We start from the raw sequence: 20,709 nt of genomic DNA on the forward strand, positions 1-20,709 counted from the left end.
GGTCAAAGGGAGGTTAATGACAATCTGGAAAATCTCCACGGGGCAGGGGACCATAAGTCACGACCTCCTCGGACGTTTTGGACAGTTCACAAACAAATCTCCAGACTCACTGGCGCAGCAGAAACAGCCTGATTTAAGATAAAAACTTGCTGACATAACCTTTACACCAGAGGTGTGGACTCGAGTCATGTGACTTGGACTCGAGTCAGACTCGAGTCATGAATTTGATGACTTCAGACTCGACTTGGACTTGCATAACAATGACTTTGTCCCACCTCTGAGGTGTGGACTCGAGTCATGTGACTTGGACTCGAGTCAGACTCGAGTCATGAATTTGATGACTTCAGACTCGACTTGGACTTGCATAACAATGACTTTGTCCCACCTCTGCTTTACACCACCCCAATCGGCTTTCCACAAAGGCGAGAGCGACAGGGCAAGTGGACATTACAACTGGCGTTTTCTTTTCTCTCCTCCAACGGTAAAAGTTCGAAACTTAACAACAAGAATAAATCGACATTCTAGACCCAGTACACTCTCAGATTAAGAACCAGACTGCAGTCGACATTAGTGGCTTTTATTATTACTTATATTACTCTTATTCACCTCATATATATTTGTTCTTATTGTATCTTTCTATTTACGTGACTTTACCGAAAAAACCAAAGAATATCCATTCCAGCAGTCACGAAAGCTTAAGTTAAAACGTAGCTATATCTCCAACCTCAGGATATAAAAATATAACTCGAAAATAAGAAGCACGGATCCCTGGCGACACGGACTGAGAACAATGCTTAATAAAACCCTTGGAGTACCTGAGGTAACAACCATGGTACATTACAAATCTTGGTTAAACAGAAACCAAATAATAATCATGAGGTATTAGACCTAGGGTAATTTAAAAGAGATACAAGGCACAATAGGTCAAACACACTCGATCAGATAATATGTATTCCATAGGACCAGAGCCTCCAAACCACCTTTGTCTCCCAACAATTTGAAAAAACATGGAGCAATCAATTACGTATGAAGGGAGGGCCTCTCCTTGCGATAGCAGACACCACGAAGGCAGAAGGGTGGGGAGGACGCAAACCAAAACATTAACGGTGATGGAAAAGCAGCCAGACAAAGGTGAAAAGGAGGGGGGGGCAACCAGGCGGCTGCGGCCACGGGAGGAGAACGAGATAGAGGGCATCTGTTTTTTTTTTCTCGCAAGAGACGTGCAGATAGGGGAGACTTTCACATATGTAATGTGAGCAAGGAAAGAGGGGGCAGAGTCTGGGTCACGTGAGGAGAAGGAGGAGTCAGGGTCACGTGAGAGAGAGGATTTATGGGGAGAACTGGAAGGGATCTGGGAGTTGAGAAGTAGTGGAAACAGGAGGAGGCCACGCTGGGCAGTGGCGAGAGGGTGGCGCGATTGCCACGTGGTGTAAGGCCACGGCACCGTCGGCCAGCGGTGTATGTGGGGCACAGCAGAGCTAGTGGGCTAGAGTTAGTGAAGTAGAGCTAGCGGAGGAGAGCTAGTGGAGTGTGGGAAGCTAGCCGGGCGTGAAGAGCTAGCAGAGTGTGCGGGGCACACAGAGCAGCAGTGTGGCTGCGGAGTGGAGCAGCGGTGTGGCTGTGGAGCGGAGCAGTGGTGTGGCTGCAGGGTGCACGGTGGAGGAGGTGCGGGTCTGAGCGAGGACGCCGTAGGGGCGAGAGAGACAAGAACCCGAATAAAGAGCAACGGAGATCTACACTGTTTGAAGAGTTATTTATTACATTGGTGTCGGAAGTGAAACAGCATGTCAAAACAGCTCAGAAGAAAGAACGTCCCTGCACCATCTTCTGCACCATCTTCTGAAGACGATCTTCCTCCGGCGGTGGCGCTACCGACGATGGAGGGAGGAGGCGATGCAGGGACGAGCGACGCGCCGGGGGTGCAGGACGTTGCCGGCTCAGCAGGTCCGTCCGCGTTGGTGGACGCCGACGAAGGATGGCGACATGTGGCGGCCCAACTTGAGTCGCTGAAGGCTGTTTTAACGCAGTTATGCACCCTTGTGACGCCCACGACGAGTTCGGGGAGGCCAAGCAGGGACCATCCGACTGGGGCCTTGCCGACGCTGTCAGCCCTCTCCAACACGTGGCACGAAACCGCCATCTTGGGCGTGGCTGGGGAGGAACGGCGGGAAGCCGCCATCTTGCTGCCTCCACCGCGGGGAGCCCCCATTTTGAACACGTTGCGGAGTGACGCCATCTTGTCGCTGCCGCACGAATCACCATCGACGGAAGACGGCGGAACGGGGACCCACAGCCATCGTCTAACAACTGTGAAAGAGTTCTCCATCGGTGGAGATTGGAGCACGTTCGCCTGCCGTTTTCAAGCGGCTGTACGATCCGCGAAATGGACGGACGCGGAAGCCTTGGAGGTCCTGCCAACACTTCTTGATGATGAGTCCGTCAGGTTCTTCCGCTCCATCAAGGCCGAAAAGAAGAGGGCCGCTACAGGGGGTGTTTGAAGAAATGGCAGAGGCGTATGAGAATCGCTGGTGGCATTCCGGGGCGCCGTGATGGAGCTAGCTATGGCCGCGTATCCGGAGACGGAGCCCGATTTGTTGGAACCCCTGATATTGGGAAAGATGTTGGAGTTATCCAGGGACTTGGGCATCCCCATGCCGGTGTGCGGGCACGATAAGTTAACGTCCCGTGTGGCGGCTAAGTGCCTGGATGCCCAATTTAACCTTCGACGGTGGAAACAGGTGTCGGCTTGGATGGGGGGCCCCGCCCTCAAAGGCGGTGCGACAGGGTGGGACGTGAAGAAGGCTGTCTACGTTCGAGACGACAGGGGTCCTGAGGAGTTGACGGCGGCATCTACCCAGTTGCCTGCTCGAGGGGGAGCGGGGTTGCGCTCCGGGCTGCCGGCGCGGGAGCGCCAAGATAGAGGGGGTGCTGCACGGCAAACCGACTTGGCGTGTTTCCGCTGCGGCCGTAAGGGCCACTTCGCCAGAGATTGTTCGGCTTGCATTCCGCGGCCGCCCCAGCAGGAGGCCTTGGCCACGGACGTGACGCGGCAGGACCATCCAGGACAGGCAAGTCGGTACGCATCAGACATCAGGCAAGGCCTGTCATCTCATGCATCACCATCGCCGCGCGGTCCGTGTGCCATTAATAACGGGGGTGCGGTGATTGACCCGTGTCGCTCGCTGACGCAGTGGCGGAAATTGGCACGGAGGGTGGTGGCGGCCGCTACTGGGTCATCCACTGTGCCTGGTTCGATCCAAGGGGTCAATGTGCACATTTTGGTGGACTCAGGTGCGTCCGCGACTATTATCTCCAACATGATTTTCCATCTCCTAGCCATTCCGCCGGGGAGGGTGCGACCGGTTTATGACTCTTGCATAGCGGCGGACGGGGGAAGTATGGGCATTGTGGGCCAGGTGGACGCCAGCAAATCAATTGGGGGGTGTCGGCTTCAGGGACCGTGTTGATTTCCAGGTCCCTCGCGGTGCCCTGTTTGTTGGGGACCGATTTCCTGGCAAAAATGCCCATTCAAATAAGGGTGGATCACAATTGTATTGAATTACCGGGGGGTCAGAAAATTTCATTTTTGCCATCGCCCTGGGGCCAGTCTGCTCCTGTCTGCCAGGTACAGGCGCTGTCCGAGGTATCTGTTGATATTCCACCTGGTTCGCAGATGCTTATTTCGTTGAGGTATCGGAAACCAGTGCCTGGCATTGAGGGAGCGGCGGGTGTGTTGTTATCGCCATCCACGGCTATAACGGGTGGCTCGACGCCGGTCGGGGCACAGACGATTGTCCGGCCGGGTCAGCCTCCATTTTTACAAGTGTTGAATGGAGGAGCGGATAATGTTAGTGTACTGGCCGGAACGGTTTCGGCTCACGCTACGACGGCTTTCACGGACCATGATGACCGGGACTGCCGGGGCCTGGTAGGAGGGGTCTCGGCCTCCACGGCGCAGGATGATCGATGGATTGCCGAGTTGTGCCGGGAAAACGCGTCTTTGACTGGGGACCAACGGTCCGCGCTTCGCGCTGTTGGAAAGGTATTCTGACGTTTTTAGTTCGGACGATTTCGACTTGGGACACACCTCCTTGCTCTCCCACCATATTGATACGGGGGATGCCGCTCCGATTCGGATGAACCTGCATCGGTTGAGTCCGACGGAGCGGGATCATGTTCGCGGCGCAGTGGAGGATATGATGGCTGCTGACATTATTTCCCCGTCCAACAGTCCGTGGGGCGCGCCGGTGGTCCTTGTGAAGAAAAAGGATGGGAATTTGCGATTTTGTGTCGATTTTCGCAAATTGAATAAAGTGTCGGTTGCAGACGCGTACCCCCTGCCGCGTATGGATTATTCCCTCCATGCCTTGTCTGGGGCAAAGTTTTTTTTTACGCTTGACCTCTCGTCGGGATTCTGGCAGCTTCCCCTGGACGAGTCCTCGAGGGAAAAGACGGATTTCAGTTTAATTGTCTTCCAATGGGCTTGAATGCTGCCCCCGCCACTTTTCAGCGGCTTATGGAGCTGGTGTTAACGGGTCTGCAGTGGGAGACATGTTTGATATATTTAGATGATGTTATCGTCTTTAGCCGCACGTTTGAGGAACATCTGCAGAGATTGGACGCGGTGTTTGCTAGGATGCGCTCCGCCAATTTGAAATTTAAACCCAAGAAGTGTCACCTACTGCAACGATCCGTGCGCTATTTGGGCCACACAGTCAGTGCGGACGGGGTGGCCACGGACCCAGAGAAGACGGCGTGCGTTCGTAACTGGTCGACTCCGGCCACAGTGGGGGATGTACGTTGGTTCGTTGGGTTCGCTTCATATTATCGCAGGTTCGTTCCGAACTTTGCTATGATCGCTAGGCCATTGCACCTCCTTACGGCGAAGGGCCGGAGGTTCAGCTGGGGGCCGACAGAGGAAGCGGCGTTTAATGGCCTACGTGATCGTTTGGCGACGGCGCCGATGTTGGACTATCCGGATTTTGATCGGCCTTTTATTCTGGATATTGACGCTAGTGACACCGGGATTGGGGCCGTTCTGTCACAGTCCAAGGGCGGCGTTGAACGCGTAGTAGCTTACGGTAGCCGCGTGCTGTCTCCGGCAGAGACCCGCTACTGCGTTACTCGCCGCGAACTATTGGCTATTGTGCATTTTCTCCGCCAATATCGGCCGTATATATACGGCCGTACGTTTATTGTTCGCACGGACCATGCGGCTTTGCAATATGCCCTGAGAGTTGACCAACCATCTGGCCAATTGGCACGATGGTTGGAAACCCTGCAGGAATTTTCGTTCGAAATTCAGTATCGGAAGGGGTCACGTCACGCGAACACGGACGCACTCTCCAGATTGCCGCAGGGATCCCCTTGCGCTTGCGCTTCGGGTACGAATAGGTGTACACGGGTTCCGCAACCCCCTCGGCCTGTTGTGTCAGCTGTCGAGGTGCCCGAGGCTCCCGTATGCCCAGGACCGGCTGATGGGGTTTTGAAACTGCCGCGCTCGGTATGGATTCGCGAGCAATTGCTTGATGAGTCGCTGGGGGCCTTGCGGGGTCGGGCTGCGAAAGGGACGGGGGAACCGCTGTCCGGTGGGACGCCGGGAGCCGCTCTCCGGGATGGGTTGCTGATGTGGAGGGAAGGGTGCCACGATCGCTGGCGTCTGGTGGTGCCGTCGTCGTTACGGTACGAGTTGGTTCGGACTCTTCTCTCCGAGACTTTGTTACATCTCAGGGTGCAGAAAACCTTGTTGACGTTGCAGCGGGACTACTTCTGGCACGGTATGACGACTGATGTCGTCGGGCACATTTGGGCGTGTCCCGAATGTGCCCGGCGGAAGCCGCCTAAACACCCATATGTGCCGCCAGTGCAGTCCATACAGGTGTCTCGGATTAACGAGTTGGTGGCGTTGGATATTTTGGGGCCCTTCCCACCATCCGCGAGGGGGAATAAATTTTCCTGGTCGGGGTGGAATATCTTTCCCGCTGGCCGATGGCTTGGCCCTTACCCGACCACTCGGCGGCGTCTATCACGGGCGCGTTCCTGTTCGGATATGTAATGGACAAAGGGGCGCCGGAAAGGTTGCTCACGGACCAAGAGCAGAATTTTTCTTCTAAATTGTTGGCTGAGGTGTGTGCTGCACTGGGAACCAAGAAGGTTAGGACGTCTCCCTACCACCCGCAAACGGATGGCATGGTGGAACGGCTAAATCGGACCCTGTCGGCCATGCTATGTCACACGGTTAGCGAAAAACAGGCTGATTGGGATTTGCATATCCCTGGGGTACTCTCCGCATACCAGATGACGCCTCATGCGTCGACGTGGTATTCACCTTTTTTTTTAATGTACGGCCGCGAGAATGTGCCGCCGGTGGACGTGCAGCTGGGTACGGGGGCGAAGGGTCCTGTTAAGCCTCTCCCCGAGTACATTCAGGACGCTGTTCATCGCGTGGCAGAGGCATGGGAGGAGGCCCGATTGGCTACGGCCAAGACCCAGGCCCGGAATGAACGTTGCGCTCGGCGCTCAGATGGGAAATCCCCCTGGCGAGTGGGGGACATGGCCTAGCTGCACTGCCCGCAGGTGCGGGGCGGGGACCTCCCCTAAGTTGCACAAACCATGGCAGGGGCCGGTTAAGCTTATTGAGGTTCCTGTCCCGCAGTCCACACGTGTTCGGTTCAGCGCTGGTACGTCCATACGTCTCGGTTGAAACCCTACGTGGCCCTGCGGACGGATGCGTCATCTCCTAATGTTGCCTTGCCGGTGTCTGTTGCATCCGACGCGCCTCTGACTTTGCCTGTTCAACCTGCAAGCGCGCCTGTCGTGCCTTCTACAGACGAACTGGCCGTGACACAGGCGGATACAGCGAATCCTGCTCCGGGTGGGCCTACCACGGCGACGGGGACACTTGACCCCGCTGCCCCTCTAACCCCGGCACGAACGCGATTGCGGGAGACCCCGGCGACGGGTCTCTCTGGGGATCGGGACTTTGGTGTTGACGGGCCTCCCACAGTGGCGGGCGGTTCTGATCCCGCCGCTCTTAAAACCCTGTCGCGGTCGTGGTCTGTGGGGGGGCCACCTCCCGTTCAGGACGGGCCGGCGACCCGCACGCGTTCCAAGTCCCTTTCCTTTCATTAATTGTTGTTCTTGTTGTTGTTGTGTTGTTATAATCTCCGTTGTCTGGTGATGCCCGATGGTTGTAATTTGCTCGCATTATTTTGTTCTGTTGCAGCCGGGGACGGCTGGGTTTTTCATCAGGGGGGGGGGGGTCATGTAATGCGAGCAAGGAAAGAGGGGGCGGAGTCTGGGTCACGTGAGGAGAAGGAGTCAGGGTCATGTGAGAGAGAGGATTTAGGGGGAGAACCGGAAGGGATCTAGGAGTTGAGAAGGAGTGGAAACAGGAGGAGGCCACGGTGGGCAGTGGCGAGAGGGTGGCGCGATTGCCACGTGGTGGAAGGCCACGGCACCGTCAGCCAGCAGTGTACGTGGGGCACAGCAGAGCTAGTGGGCTAGAGTTAGTGGAGTAGAGCTAGCGGAGGAGAGGTAGTGGAATGTGGGAAGCTAGCCGGGCGTGAAGAGCTAGCAGAGTGTGCGGGGCACACAGAGCAGCAGTGTGGCTGCAGAGCGGAGCAGCGGTGTGGCTGCAGACGGAGCAGCGGTGTGGCTGCGGAGTGGAGCAGCGGTGTGGCTGTGGAGCGGAGCAGCGGTGTGGCTGCAGGGTGCACGGTGGAGGAGGTGCGGGTCTGAGCGAGGACGCCGTAGGGGCGAGAGAGACAAGAATCCGAATAAAGGACAACGGAGATCTACACTGTTTGAAGAGTAATTTATTACACATATAAGCAAGGACACAGATCATGCAACTGAGTCTTGCTGCGGAAAGCTCCGGGGGTGGACCCCGCAATCGACCAGGGATGGCGAGGCTTACAGAGTAGCAATGTGTCACCGAGTATGAGTTTGGCACTGACAGACGAAGCATCGCTAAAAGTTGTATTCTACATTGAGTGCCAGCTCCCACTAGTAGCTGCAGCAAGAGAGAAAGAGTGACGAGCAACGACAAGCAATCAACCTGGAGAAAGGGCGGAAAAGCACCAAGCATCAACCAAGCGAGCATCGCAAAGCAGCAGCGGCTAACGACTACCCACGAGCGTGCGGACTCGGAAGCCGAGCACACTGCTGCAAATGTCAAATCTATAAGGACAAACCGTGCCTGGTGCAAGGGAGAGAGCGTGACCGGCGCAACCTAGAAAGAGTGTTGGCACCGGCAACTAGTGGACGAGCTGCGAGAGCAATCGTGCCTTGCCAGAGAGCATGGAGTAGGAGAGAGCGCCTAACCAGCACAACCGAGCAAGAGTGTCGGCACCGGCAACCAGCGAACGAGCTGCGAGAGCAATCGTGCCTCGCCAGAGAGCACGGAGCAGGAGAGAGAGCGCATAACCATCGCAACCGAGCAAGAGTGTCGGCACCGTCGACCTGCGGACGCGCTGCGAGCGCAATCGTGCATCGCTAGAGAACACGGAGCAGGAGAGAGAGAAAGCGCAACCAGCGCAGCTGAGCAAGAGTGCCGGCCCCGGCGACCTGCGGACGAGCTGCAAGCACAATCGGGTACCTTCAAAGACAAGCGTTGTGCCGACTCAGCTCATCCAGCAGCAGAGAGGCCTGCAACTGCCGCCAAGAGAGAGAGCGTCGTGTGTAAGACACGCCCACACACACACACGACTCATCGCTCAGCAGGGAACCAAGGAATTTTTGGTACAAGAAACGCCCCACCTCGGCGTCTGCTTAACACAAAGAGTTAAGCAAGGAGACAATACACCAACACACACATAATGCACATATTGGGACTAATAAGATTACTCCAAAGTTCTCTTTGTGTTTCAAAAAGGGTGGCCATCCTAAGGTGGTGCGTTAACTACTAGCTGATTGTGAAACCATTGCTGATAATTGAGTTACGTGGATACGGTCGTTTAGAAGTATTTTAGTCATTATTTTTGTTAATAGCCTAACTGTACCAATGAATTCATTGATGAAACGAAACATTTATAAACATATATTTTACGAATCTACACACTCACAGGAAGACTATTGTGTTAAAATATTTCTTTTGATCACAGAATCTTGCCTGCTACTTTATTGAAGCCTTAGCCAATTGATAAGCATTTTATAGACAAGCAGGCACACTTCTGCACACCATTGTTCTAAGACATTTCGTTAATTGCATAATCTTACCAATGAATTCATTGAGGTCTACTTTTGCTTTCGGGACATGTTTCTTTATTACTGTTCATATGAATAGTGTCTCATACATTTATAATAAACCCCGTTGAGACGACGTCGGGAATTGAGAATTCTTTATTCAGTTTTCGTTCACAGCTTCTACCACATTCGTTCCTCCAGTTCCCTTGCTCTTTCACGCTGTTGGCTGACAGCGTGAGAGAGAGACTGCCGCGGCCCGCCACGTGGCAGGCTCCGGACCACGGCACCAGCGTGGCTTCCCCCTTCGTTCCTCCGCACACTGACCCACCTGCTGTCCTTCTCCGCCCTTTTTAATCCCTGGACCGCGTGATGCCCCGCAGCCAATCCTCAGCCACACCTCTGGAACTTTCCCGAAGCTACTGTACGGCTCCAGGGCCACGCCCTAGCTCGACTCCCCATTGGTTGCGGGCTGAAGCCAGCAGAGCCAATCATCATCATCATCCAGGTGTAACCTTCACATTACACCAGGGCCACGCCCCTGGCTCGACTCCCCATTGGTTGCGGGCTGAGGCCGGCAGAGCCCATCATTATCATCCAGGTGTAACCTTACATTACACATTTTAAGGACTTTTTCCTATCACCGTGTATGCTCGCTTTACTCTGAGGAATTAGTCAATTGTTCTGTTACCAAGTTTAACATACGTAATCATTGAGGGTTAAATGTACGGATCAATGAGTAGGACATCTTGAGGAGTACCGTGTTGACAATTCCGAGCATACGTGTTCGCATGTTAGAATGTTTTAGAAATTAAAGTTGCTTAACACAGAAGAGTCTGAGTGGCGCCTTCCTAAGTTCATGCGTAATAATCTTAATTATAAGAACTGTATTCTGCGGTGAGATCTGAATTTTGAGACCTGACATAAACACTAAAACATAATCAGTAAAAGTTAAAGCGAGAATCATTGTATTATCCTGATTGATAATACAACTCTAGATAATGAAGCCAAGCCAAATTAGCATAATTAGATACAATCGCATAACTTAATACATTTACACATCCCCAATTAGCATAAATACACAATTTACATAACTGCATAAATTATCATAGTTTCAGGAAATTGTTCATTTTTTATTTTCAGTAAAAAAATATATTTTTCAAGACCGAATATATACAACAAAATGAACGACAACACGCCATAGAATCTCACTCAACCATGGTCAATTGGCGATAAGGCGTGGCTGCATTATCCACAGGTCCCACTCACATACCTCTCCTAAATTGCATCGACCATGGCAGGGCCCTGTTGGGATTATTGAAGTAAAGTGGTCATAATTTGTGCGTGGGCAATCGGGATGTCGCCAGTTGGTACATTCACCAGTCGTGCCTGAAACCTATATTCCGAACATCACCCGAGCATCTCATTCCCATGCCTTGGTTTGCTTGAGTCAGGGGTGTCCGACAAGCCGCTACGGCCACCAAAGGCACCTGGATAACAAGTGCATGACCCTGTGCCGCCCACAGAGACGAATGTGACCCAGAACGCTTCAGAGTGGGACCCTGGGGAGGAACAACGTCAAGTGGGAGCCACTGGTGGACCCCCGGAAGGTGCTGATGCCACCACTGCACATTAAATTGGGCCTTATGAAAAATTTGTCAGAGCTGTAGATAAGGAGTCGGCAGCCTTCAAGTACCTTCAAGACTTCTTCCCTAAGCTGTCTGAGGCAAAGGTCAAAGTTGGTGTCTTCATCGGGCCACAGATAAAGAAGATCATGGAGTGTAATTAATTCCCCAAGAAGCTCAGTAGTAAGGAGAAAGTGGCTTGGAACAGCTTTGTCACCATGGTTCGTGGCTTCCTGGAGCTGGTTGAGATTCTGGTGAAGAACTACGGCACAATTGGCTGTAGGATGTCCCTCAAAGTCCATATCCTTGATAAATTCAAGGAGAACATGGGAGTGTACTCGGAGGAGCAAGGCGAGCGCTTCCACTAGGATATACTGGACTTTGAATGCCGCTACCAAGGAAAGTATAACGAGAACATGATGGGAGACTAATTTGGGAGCTGATTCGTGAAAGTGATTTACAGTATAATCGTAAATCTCGAAAAACTACTCACTTCTAAATCTTCTGTAGTCATTATTTTATTACTTTAGTATAAATACATGCTAATTTAGATTCCTATGTTGTTTTTTCTGACTTTATGTGAACGAAAAGACACATTCGCCTGTTTTCTCATTGAAAATAGGTAAATATCAAAATATCACTGTCCTGGTCACAAAATAAAAGTTTGTGGGGAATAATAGCCATTTTATACACTTTTTAGGCATAAGCAATTACGAAATAACACTTTCTACGCAGAACAAAAATTGTGTTTACATAGTGTTATTAGTGTAGGAGCATGAGAAAGAGAGAAAAGAACAACCATCTGTAAACTTAGTGACGTTCTTCTGGACATAACAATAGCAAAATATTAATGAATCTGAATTCAGTTGGTGAATATGTGTGGTCTGCAACGATAATGCCAAACTTCATTTACTTTCTGAAAAGATTTGTAATGATTTGCACTGACCATCTACTTACTCTGTCCGTGTGATTATGCATGGTGACAGTTTAATATTGTTCAACTGTTTACCTGACGTGAGATCACTTGTACAACTGCCGTTTGTTGGAGTTGAGCCAGTTTCAAACATGTAGGTGGCTTTTGCAGGATCTTTATTTGGGATTTCAACCTGAACGCTAATTTCATGTTGCTTCCCTTTTTCCAGAGAGTCTTCAGTAACTACCAAGCCTTGAGAATAAATACCTTAAGGAGGAAATTTAAAAAATCACATAGTATCATATGGTGCATGTAAAATACCATCAAATTATTAGTCATAAGTATTGTAAGGTATACAATTATCATGTGATCCAATCCTTATTGCTATCACAAAATATATTGTGCATAGACGTTTAAAGCATTCGGTGCCTATTTAAAAAAAATGCATGTGAAAGTATGCCCGTCCACAGTTAACCTCTACTGAAATACCAAGAGATAGAGAGCTATTAGCCAGTTGACTTAGTTTCAATAGTCAAAGAGTATGATAAATGTTTAACTTTTCAAAAAAGCATTGTATATTGGACTTCATCTTTGACAGATTATATTTATGAGTTAAAAATGGAGCCACTCATTTCAAAGTTTGCCAACATGTGGGATAGTAGGGGTGACCTCCTAAGAGGGACGCATGGACAGTCACTTGACTCTATTGACATATAAAACCCTCCAAATTGAGTCGGCTTAGTATCTCTCAGATATTCATCTTCCACTACATAATCTACGTCAACCTTAAACAAGCATCTGATCATTTGTCGACTCGTTGTCAGGTTAAGAAAACAATTTGGTTCCGGAGTCTTCCCGATCACCACACACACACACTTTGGAAGAAAGCGATCATCACACTGAACATTCAATGACTTCCGCTTCTACATGGCTTAAGATCGGTGCTTTAACTTTTTTGGCCCATGAACCACTCAGACGATGCAAACATTTCCGTGAACCCCCCCCCCCGCCCCCTCCATGACAAAACGCATTCACTTCTCTCTCTAAATACCATCAATAATACAAAGTGATTCATATTACTATGGGGGTTTTTTTCTTAGGGAAGGCATTTAGATCTTAGGGTTAGGTTAGTTTAATAATGTTTTCATTTAATGTCAGAAGTAAAATATTAACTAATATCAAAAACAAAAGATTTGAACATTGTCGTTGTTTCCAGATCAACCTGCATTTGCATGACAGCCCAGCGGATCACCTGGAGGACTGTCGCTGACCACCGGTGGTCCGAGGACCGCACTTTGAGAACCACTGCTTTATAACCAAAGTGAGTTTCATGTTACATTGATATTCGATGACAAACTCGGTTTTGAATGCTTACCAGTAGAAGTCATGGCTTCAAAATCCACGTCTGTAAGTTTGTCCATTTTCCAGTGGTAGGTAATTATTTCACCGTCGACACAGTTAGCACACCTGACTGAAAGTACTAGCGGCTCTGTCGTGGTAGTTTTCATATTACAGTTACCAACACAACTGTAAAACAACACTTAATTATTTATAAATCACTGTGTGCTTTCGTGTGATGTTTCTAAAACCCTGACATTTATACAACAATTATAGCATGTTCACTTTTCTGTGGTTCCTACAAGGACAATGATCTCCCCCATATAACCATATAAGGCATACGGATTTTGAGGGTTATTACTATTAGCGAGCACCTATTAAGGCCAGTGCAATACACGATGGAGTGGTGTAACCCAGTTGATATTTACACATCACACCAGATACTGAGTCGACCTCTAGGAAGCCCAGAACACGTTCATATACAAATTGTCAATGATCTTATCCATCATCAGAAATTTATCCCAGGTTGCCTGGAGTTATAGCTCAGTGTGCTAATCATTGCATCACCACTCCCTTACATGTACACACAAAGAGATAAATTGTTCTCTTCATTGGGTTCTTTTAATATCTAGAAATTTAATCTCGTCAACTAATGATCACTATCCACATTCAATATTGCCATGTCTGGCCAACTACTATCAAGAAGTCAACTGCAGTGCAAAGTATACCTTATGTATACGTCCACAAAACCTCCTCCCTTGATTTGTAGAGCTTGTGTTCTGTTTTCTTTGCGTGCATCTTTAGTTGCTGTGACTTCAGCCAATATAACAGCATTTATTTCCAACTCAGACTGTGGAATTGATATTGTTCCACTATCCATTTCACTGAACTTGCAGTTTGCCGTGACATTGTTTGGAGATGTTTTGGTGCATTTCCACTGAAACACTATGCCCGTGTTCGACTGGCTGACGTCATCGGGATCGTACGACAGCTCAGATGCGTCGACTTGCACGTCGGCCCCATTGCTAACGGTCCTGGTGTCTCCACCTGTGATGTACACTTCTAAAGGTGTCGGTTGAACAATGACAGTGAGGTTGTCCTTCATGATTGGCACATATATTGAGGAGAGATTGACTGCGACCTCAATTAAGAAGGTACCCCCAGTAAAATATAAGGGGTCAAATCGTTGATGAATGGCATCATACCCAGGCATGATTTTAATGTTTCCAGTTTGAAGGTTTTTGATGGACCAGATGTACTTGTCTTCATTATATTGGACCATGCATGTCAAAATAAGATTAATTACCAAGTCCATTGCTTTAGAAATGCGTAATACCCCAGTCTTATTGGTGCTTTGTACATCATCTACTAAAGTGACATCTTCTGGAACACAGCCATAGCTGTTGACATAAATATTTTTTTCATATGTGTTGGTAACATTATTGATTTCCTGAACTACCATGTGGTACATTCCAAAAGCTGAATAATTATAAGACAACTCTATGAGGTCGGAAGTATACGGAATTGTCTCACTGCTAAGTAGCCATTTATTACAATTATTGGGGCCTTGAATAACTGTATGATTGTCTCCAAAATCCCAGAGGTAACATGTACCACAAAATAATGCATTACTTATTTCGAACTTTACTAATCCTTGCAAATTCATCACCTTATATGTTACTTCAGTGGGATAATTTTTGCTGCACTTTAAAAGTACTTCCATGCGGAGTGCTATGCTGTCATGCCATTGAGTGGGCCTGATCCGTAAACCACTACTGACTAATGGATTGTAAAAATATTGATACTTTGGTGTTTCCGAGTCTGAGTTGAAAGGAAATAGCTGCACACAGAGAAAATATTATGTTAGTACTATCCATATTATTTTGTATAGTGTGAAGGCTGCAAAAACAAACCTGTTTATGAGCAAAGGTACACAAATGGCGTTAATACTACGTCATTAATTGCACAATCCACACCATGAAGCCAAGCCAACTACTTTATTCACAAGCTTTGCCACATCGTCACTGTATGTAACTTTACATAAATTCACTTCCTTGCTTCCTAACAACTTCCCCAATATGTTTTGTCAGCAGTAAATACAATTATACTGCCTTCAGACCATTTAACATAATGAAGGTGTAATTTTCATCATCAGCCATGATCTGCCCGCTGCTGAATGAAGGCTTCCCCAAGCTATCGCTATCCTTAATATCTAGTACCTGCACACGGCTTGATTTCATTACTCTCGCTCACCATCAGCCTTCATATTATCAGCGCTTGCAGTTTAAGGACGTTTTACGGATGTGCTAAAGCGTCATTTGAAAGCTACCTTTGAATAAAACAATCCATAAATGTGTTTTGAGCAACGACTCACCTCCACATTTATTGCCCACCAAAGCAAGGTCACTGGGCTCAGTGCGTCCAATGTATAGGCCTTCACCCAGCTAGGATTTAAATTATACCGTGCATCCACCTGTGGCACTGACCCTTGTAAAATCAATCCTGTGACCTTTTCCACGCTCGGGAACACAATCTGTAAGTATTCAAATGAGGTTTGGAACTTTGGACGCCAGAAGCCCAGCATGTTGTCCAGACGAGCATACTTGGATGAAAAGTTGGCATTGTATTCTGATGAGGCTGTTAACAGGGCATCCGACAAGTTGCCCATTTTCAGTCCGATAGGACGCTTGTAATCTAAAATTGCACAGGGAACATCGTTACTTTTCACACCAGTCAATTGCAATGACAACTGGTCTCTCTCCCATGGTCATTTTTCTTTAATAAAAAGTAAAGTGTTGCAGCTCATTGGCATGTAACATTTCTTTTTTGTTTTACAAATGAGTCTTAAATAATGTATACCTGAGGATATGATTTAATCTTGATTTGACACGTAAGATTTCGCGACTAATATCATCCATAACACAGGTTTTTTTGGGTTAGATGGCGTAATGGCGTAAATATATAAATGTGGTGTTAAACCCGCCATTGCCAATTAATAAGATTTGTCAAGTAAACAGAACATGCCAATACGTTACTAGTACAGCACACCGGTGTGTTGGAGAACCAAGCTACAACAGTTACAATCTGAGTATGGCGTTTCGCCAGTAATTGCAACTAAATTTCGATTTAAAGCTTTCGTGACTGCAGGGATTCATCTTCTTGGTTCTTTCGGTAAAGTCACGTAGAAGGCAAGTAATAAAATAATAAAAATAAAACGTAATAAATAAAATAATTCTCACGACGTTTCGGCTACAACGCAAGCAGCCGTCTTCAGGTGAAGAATGAGACACTGCCAAGCTAGGAGCTTATATATAAGCTGGGTTGGGGTCACAAAAAAGATCTCCAAAATCCTGATTAAACACAAGATCCAGGTCCGATTCAACACAGTACATAAAATCCGTGATCTGGTCCCGTCTGTAAAAGATGTGGTTCCAGACATACAGTACGCTGGCGTCTACAAACTAAGTTGCCTCTGTGGTAGCAGTTGCATTTGGGGAAACCAAACGACATGTCTCGGACCAAATCCGTGAACATAAAGCAGACCTGAAACACGGTAGGACAAATGTGGTGCCACAACGACGGGGCCGCTCTGCCGAGCCAGGGAGCCGCCCGGCTTCCACCACTGCACTGCCCCCCATCACCCCCCCCCCACGTAAGCACGCACCCGCACCCACGTAGGGCCTTGTGGTCGGGTCACCTACCCTGAGTTTTCACCCGAGGGCCCCCTCGGGGGGTTACCCCACGGTTTCTCAAGGCCAGGGAATTGGACAGGACCCTTCCCAGGCTAAGTAACACTGCGGCGCCGTGGGCGGATTTGAGATCGCACGACCACGGCGAGCTCAGAGAGCCCCGCAGTTAGAAACGCATACAAACACAAACACGGGTCAGCAAGGCAGATAGCTAGGATCAGGACCCGGGGCTGCTGCTTAGCAAAAAGGTCAAAAGGCCGGCGGGATCGCAAAAGGGCGGGAAATCCTAGGCTCAGGATTGGTCGAGAGACCAAGGCGGTCGGGACGGGGGCGCCTAGCTTTGATGTGGATAGTTTAAAAGAAAACGCAGGGGCAGTAGGGGACTCTCTTCTTCTGGAGTAGTGACACGGGGTCAACGACGAGGGAATCATCGGGCGAGCCGCAGGATCGTCTGCAGGACGACCTGAGCGCCGCAAGGTCACCTAGGACTACAGACGGTATCGTATTGCGCGCCTTACAACACCTCAGAGCGGAGAGTGGGATCCGTAGGAGAAGGTTAGTTCGGGGTAAGGACGAATAGGAAAGCGGTGTAGCAGAGAGCGCAGCATAGAATAGGGCTGCACGCCACTAGAGAGTGGGTTGGAAGCGCCTTGCTGGCTCGTACACACACACGGGTGGCTCGGTGGGTTAACAAGGGTTAATAAAGTCTCGAGCGTAGTAACAAAACCGTGTTGTTGGGTGTTTTTAAACGTGGTATTGGCGTGCACTGCATTCGCGGGTGTGGGGTCGTTGTATGCGTAAAGGCCGTGGTCTCTGTACGATGGTGCGGGTACGGAGGTGTGTGTGTTAACGCCCGGGGAGAGCACTTTTGTGTGTTGGCGTGCCTGCGCAGCCGTGTGAGAGGAGAGTCGTCCTTGCACGATACTTGTGTTGACGTGCACGCGCGAGTGCGGGAGGGGACGGGTCGTCGTGTCGGCGTGCACCCCGCTCGCGTGTGCGAAACCGCGGTGCGCAGTGAAGCTGTTGGCTTTGTGCGAGCTTGTGTGTGCTCGAGCGCGTAATCGGCTGCGCATTGTTGTACGGTTTATCTCGCGCGCACGGCGGCGGCAACTTGAGTCGTTGTGTCGGCGTGTGCCCCGCTTGCGTGTGCTCGTTACGTGTTATAAGTGTGAACGCGTGTGGTACGGTGTATGCGTAAGTTCTCGTCGTGCGAAATCGGCGTACCCCAGGTGCGCGATCGTAACGTGAGCGACCAGCGCGGCGCAGAGCGGCGCAAGAGTGAGTGCCGTGCGGAGCTGTGTGTGTGGGTGTGCGCGTACGTAATTAACCATGCCTGCTACGCGGACCCGCGGTGGAGGGGAATCCTCGGGCGACGGCTCCCACACCATGGGTGAGGAACTCAGCAGCGGTTCGCTTAGCAGTGGGGGGGCGATTGATGATGCTAGCCCGGCCGTTAGCATTATCGAGGGAGGGATTTCGGGGGCTAGCGACCCCCGCAAATTGGTGTCAGAAGCGGTACGGACCCCCGCGTTACCTCACGCTAAAATAAGACTAATATTTACCGGCCGGGGGGCCCCTTCGTGGAAGGCATTCGCCCGCAATCTCTTAGGGGCCAAGGAAATTAATGGATGGACGGACGCGCAGGCAGTACGTCAACTTAATATGAATCTTGATGGGCGGGCAGCCGATTTTGTAGAAGCGTTACCCGCGAGCGCACAGACACAGCTAGAGGAGCTGATGCGCCGACTCGATCAGCGTTTTGGCACGCGTGACGAGGAGGAAGCAAAATCGGCCTTAGAGGCGCGCCGGCGCCAACCTGGCGAAGATCTCTGTGATTACGCCGAGGATGTGCACGAGTTAACAAAGATCGCACGCCCGGGGTACGCAACTGATGTTATTGAGGAACTGGCCGCCGAGAAAATCCAGCGGTACCTGTCTCGCACGGCGTGGTGGCAGCCAGACATAAGCTGCCCACGTCTTCCCTTTAACACCCTTGTCGAGCGCGCACGTAAGTGTGAAAGAATTCACAGCGAACGCGCGCAGCTCCGGGGGCTGGGACGAGAGCGCGCCATTGCGAGCCTGCTCTCGGAAGACGAGGAGGAGGAACAGGAGCTCGCGAGGACGGTAAGGGGCCGGGAAAGAGAGCCACAGAGACCCAGCGAGACGACCCCGGGGTGGGTAGCCGGGTTACAGGCCGGCATGGGAGATATGATAACCCAAGTAGGTGAGAGGGTAACTCACGTAGGTGAAAGGGTAACCCAGGTACGCGAGGAAGCAAATAAAAATATGACCAAACTGCAATCCTCCGTTGAGACCATCCGATCCGAAATGGGGGACCTACGCGCCACGGTGGGAGGGTTATCTGGGAGGGTAGCCCGACTAGAGGCGGAGGGTGGACAGCGGCGTAATGGGGGGGGAGGGAGCGGACAGGGGACCCGCTACGGAACCGCCCCCCCTCCCCGGGCATGTTATATGTGCGATCGCCGAGGGCATCTAGTGAGGGATTGTCCGGAAATCACCCGAGCTAGACAGACGCGGGGGTTAAACTCCAACGCCCCCTAGAGAGCGGACCAACTAGGGGTGCAATCGACGCGGTCCCGATACAAATAGACGATAATGAGAATAGTGGTGAGCGAGTGATCTCCACACAGGTTCCAGCAACAACGCCCACGGAAACGGTGACTCCTGGCGACTGGCTGCGGGAGCTGGTGGCGGGGATCACGGGGGCCACGTCGCTGGTGGAAGGGGAGGTAAACGGAGTGCGTACCCGCATCCTACTGGACACGGGGGCGGTGGCCTCGCTTGTGAGCGCAGCGCACTGCAGCGCGATCGGGGTCGACGTGCGTCACCTGCAGGCCCCGGACCGCGCGCTGCACACTGCGAGCGGAGCCGGAATGGGGCTGCTGGGGAGAGCCACCCTAGAGGTCCGCATAGGCAGCCAGGTGTGCACGCAGGAGTTCTACGTGTCGAGTGCGTTGTGTCACGAGTGTATCGCAGGCACCGACCTCCTAGAACGGTTGGGACTCAACGTGCAACCCCGCCAGCGATGCGCCACCATGGAGAGCAACGGCGAGCGGATACCGTTCCTGGGACGAGAACCAACGCGCCGCCGCTTTGCACCTGTGGCCGCTATCCTGGCGACGGCAGTCACCATCGGCCCGCTCACCGAGATGCTGGTGCCGGTGGCAACATCCCCCACCGACCCCGCGCTCCGACCATCAGGGGAGGTAATGCTAACTCCTCACCCGGAGTTGGCAAAACGGTATGGGGTTGTGGGATCCGCCACGTTGGTAAACGCAGATGGGGACCGATTGTTTATGCGGATGTTTAACCCCCACAATACCCCAGCGATACTGCGACGGCGCACCCCGATAGCCACAGTACACCCCCTGCACGCACGCCACTCTAACGACTCGGTGTTCGCACTCTGGGCTGAGGACCCCGGTCGTCCTGAGGGTGAGCAGGACCTGGCCTGGCGAGTCGGCCCGACTCCCCGAGCCGAGGTCGTTCCCCTGCTCGACGCGTTACATGTACCATGAACGGACTTACCTAAGGGAGAGGCCGATCGGCTGCGCGAGTTACTGCGGGAGTATGCCGACGTGTTCAGCGAACACGACTCGGACGTGGGTCGGACCGACCTTGTTAAGCATCAAATTGACACCGGTGCAGCCCGACCCATCAAACTCCCTGCGTACCGAGTGGGCGCACCCGAACGTGCCCAAATCAAAGAGGCAGTTGGGGACATGCTTCGCGATAACATAATTCAGCCCTCGGCGAGCCCCTGGTCAGCCCCGGTGGTACTAGTAACGAAAAAGGATGGGTCAACCCGGTTCTGCGTCGATTACCGTAAACTAAATGCAGTCACGCTCGGCGATGCCTTCCCCATACCCCGCATCGACGACACCTTCGACAGTCTCGCAGGAGCGCGGTATTTTTCCACCCTCGATCTGGCGTCCGGTTA

At 51.1% G+C, this 20,709-nt stretch overlaps 1 protein-coding gene across 8 annotated transcripts in view; it reads right to left on the bottom strand.

The window, feature by feature from the left end:
- LOC133349890 (polycystin-1-like protein 2) overlaps positions 1-20,709 on the bottom strand; it is an 85,588-nt gene that overhangs the window by 49,836 nt on the left and 15,043 nt on the right. For 7 of the 8 annotated variants that reach the window (XR_009755996.1, XR_009755995.1, XR_009755994.1 and 4 more), the window contains 4 exons: positions 15,434-15,753; positions 13,788-14,899; positions 13,097-13,248; positions 11,818-11,988 (listed from right to left, as the gene is read on the bottom strand). Coding sequence is in view for 3 of the 8 variants with exons in the window: in XM_061563723.1 (XP_061419707.1) it covers positions 11,818-11,988; positions 13,097-13,248; positions 13,788-14,899; positions 15,434-15,753 (1,755 nt within the window). In the remaining 5 variants the exon portion in view is untranslated. Of the gene's footprint in view, positions 1-11,817; positions 11,989-13,096; positions 13,457-13,787; positions 14,900-15,433; positions 15,754-20,709 lie in introns of those variants that run through there. The other variant, XM_061563725.1, reaches the window with a different exon arrangement.

The sequence above is a fragment of the Lethenteron reissneri genome, chromosome 32 (assembly GCF_015708825.2).
Source record: "Lethenteron reissneri isolate LAM-NWPU_2019-01 chromosome 32, ASM1570882v1, whole genome shotgun sequence".
In the NCBI taxonomy this organism is placed as follows: domain Eukaryota; kingdom Metazoa; phylum Chordata; class Hyperoartia; order Petromyzontiformes; family Petromyzontidae; genus Lethenteron; species Lethenteron reissneri.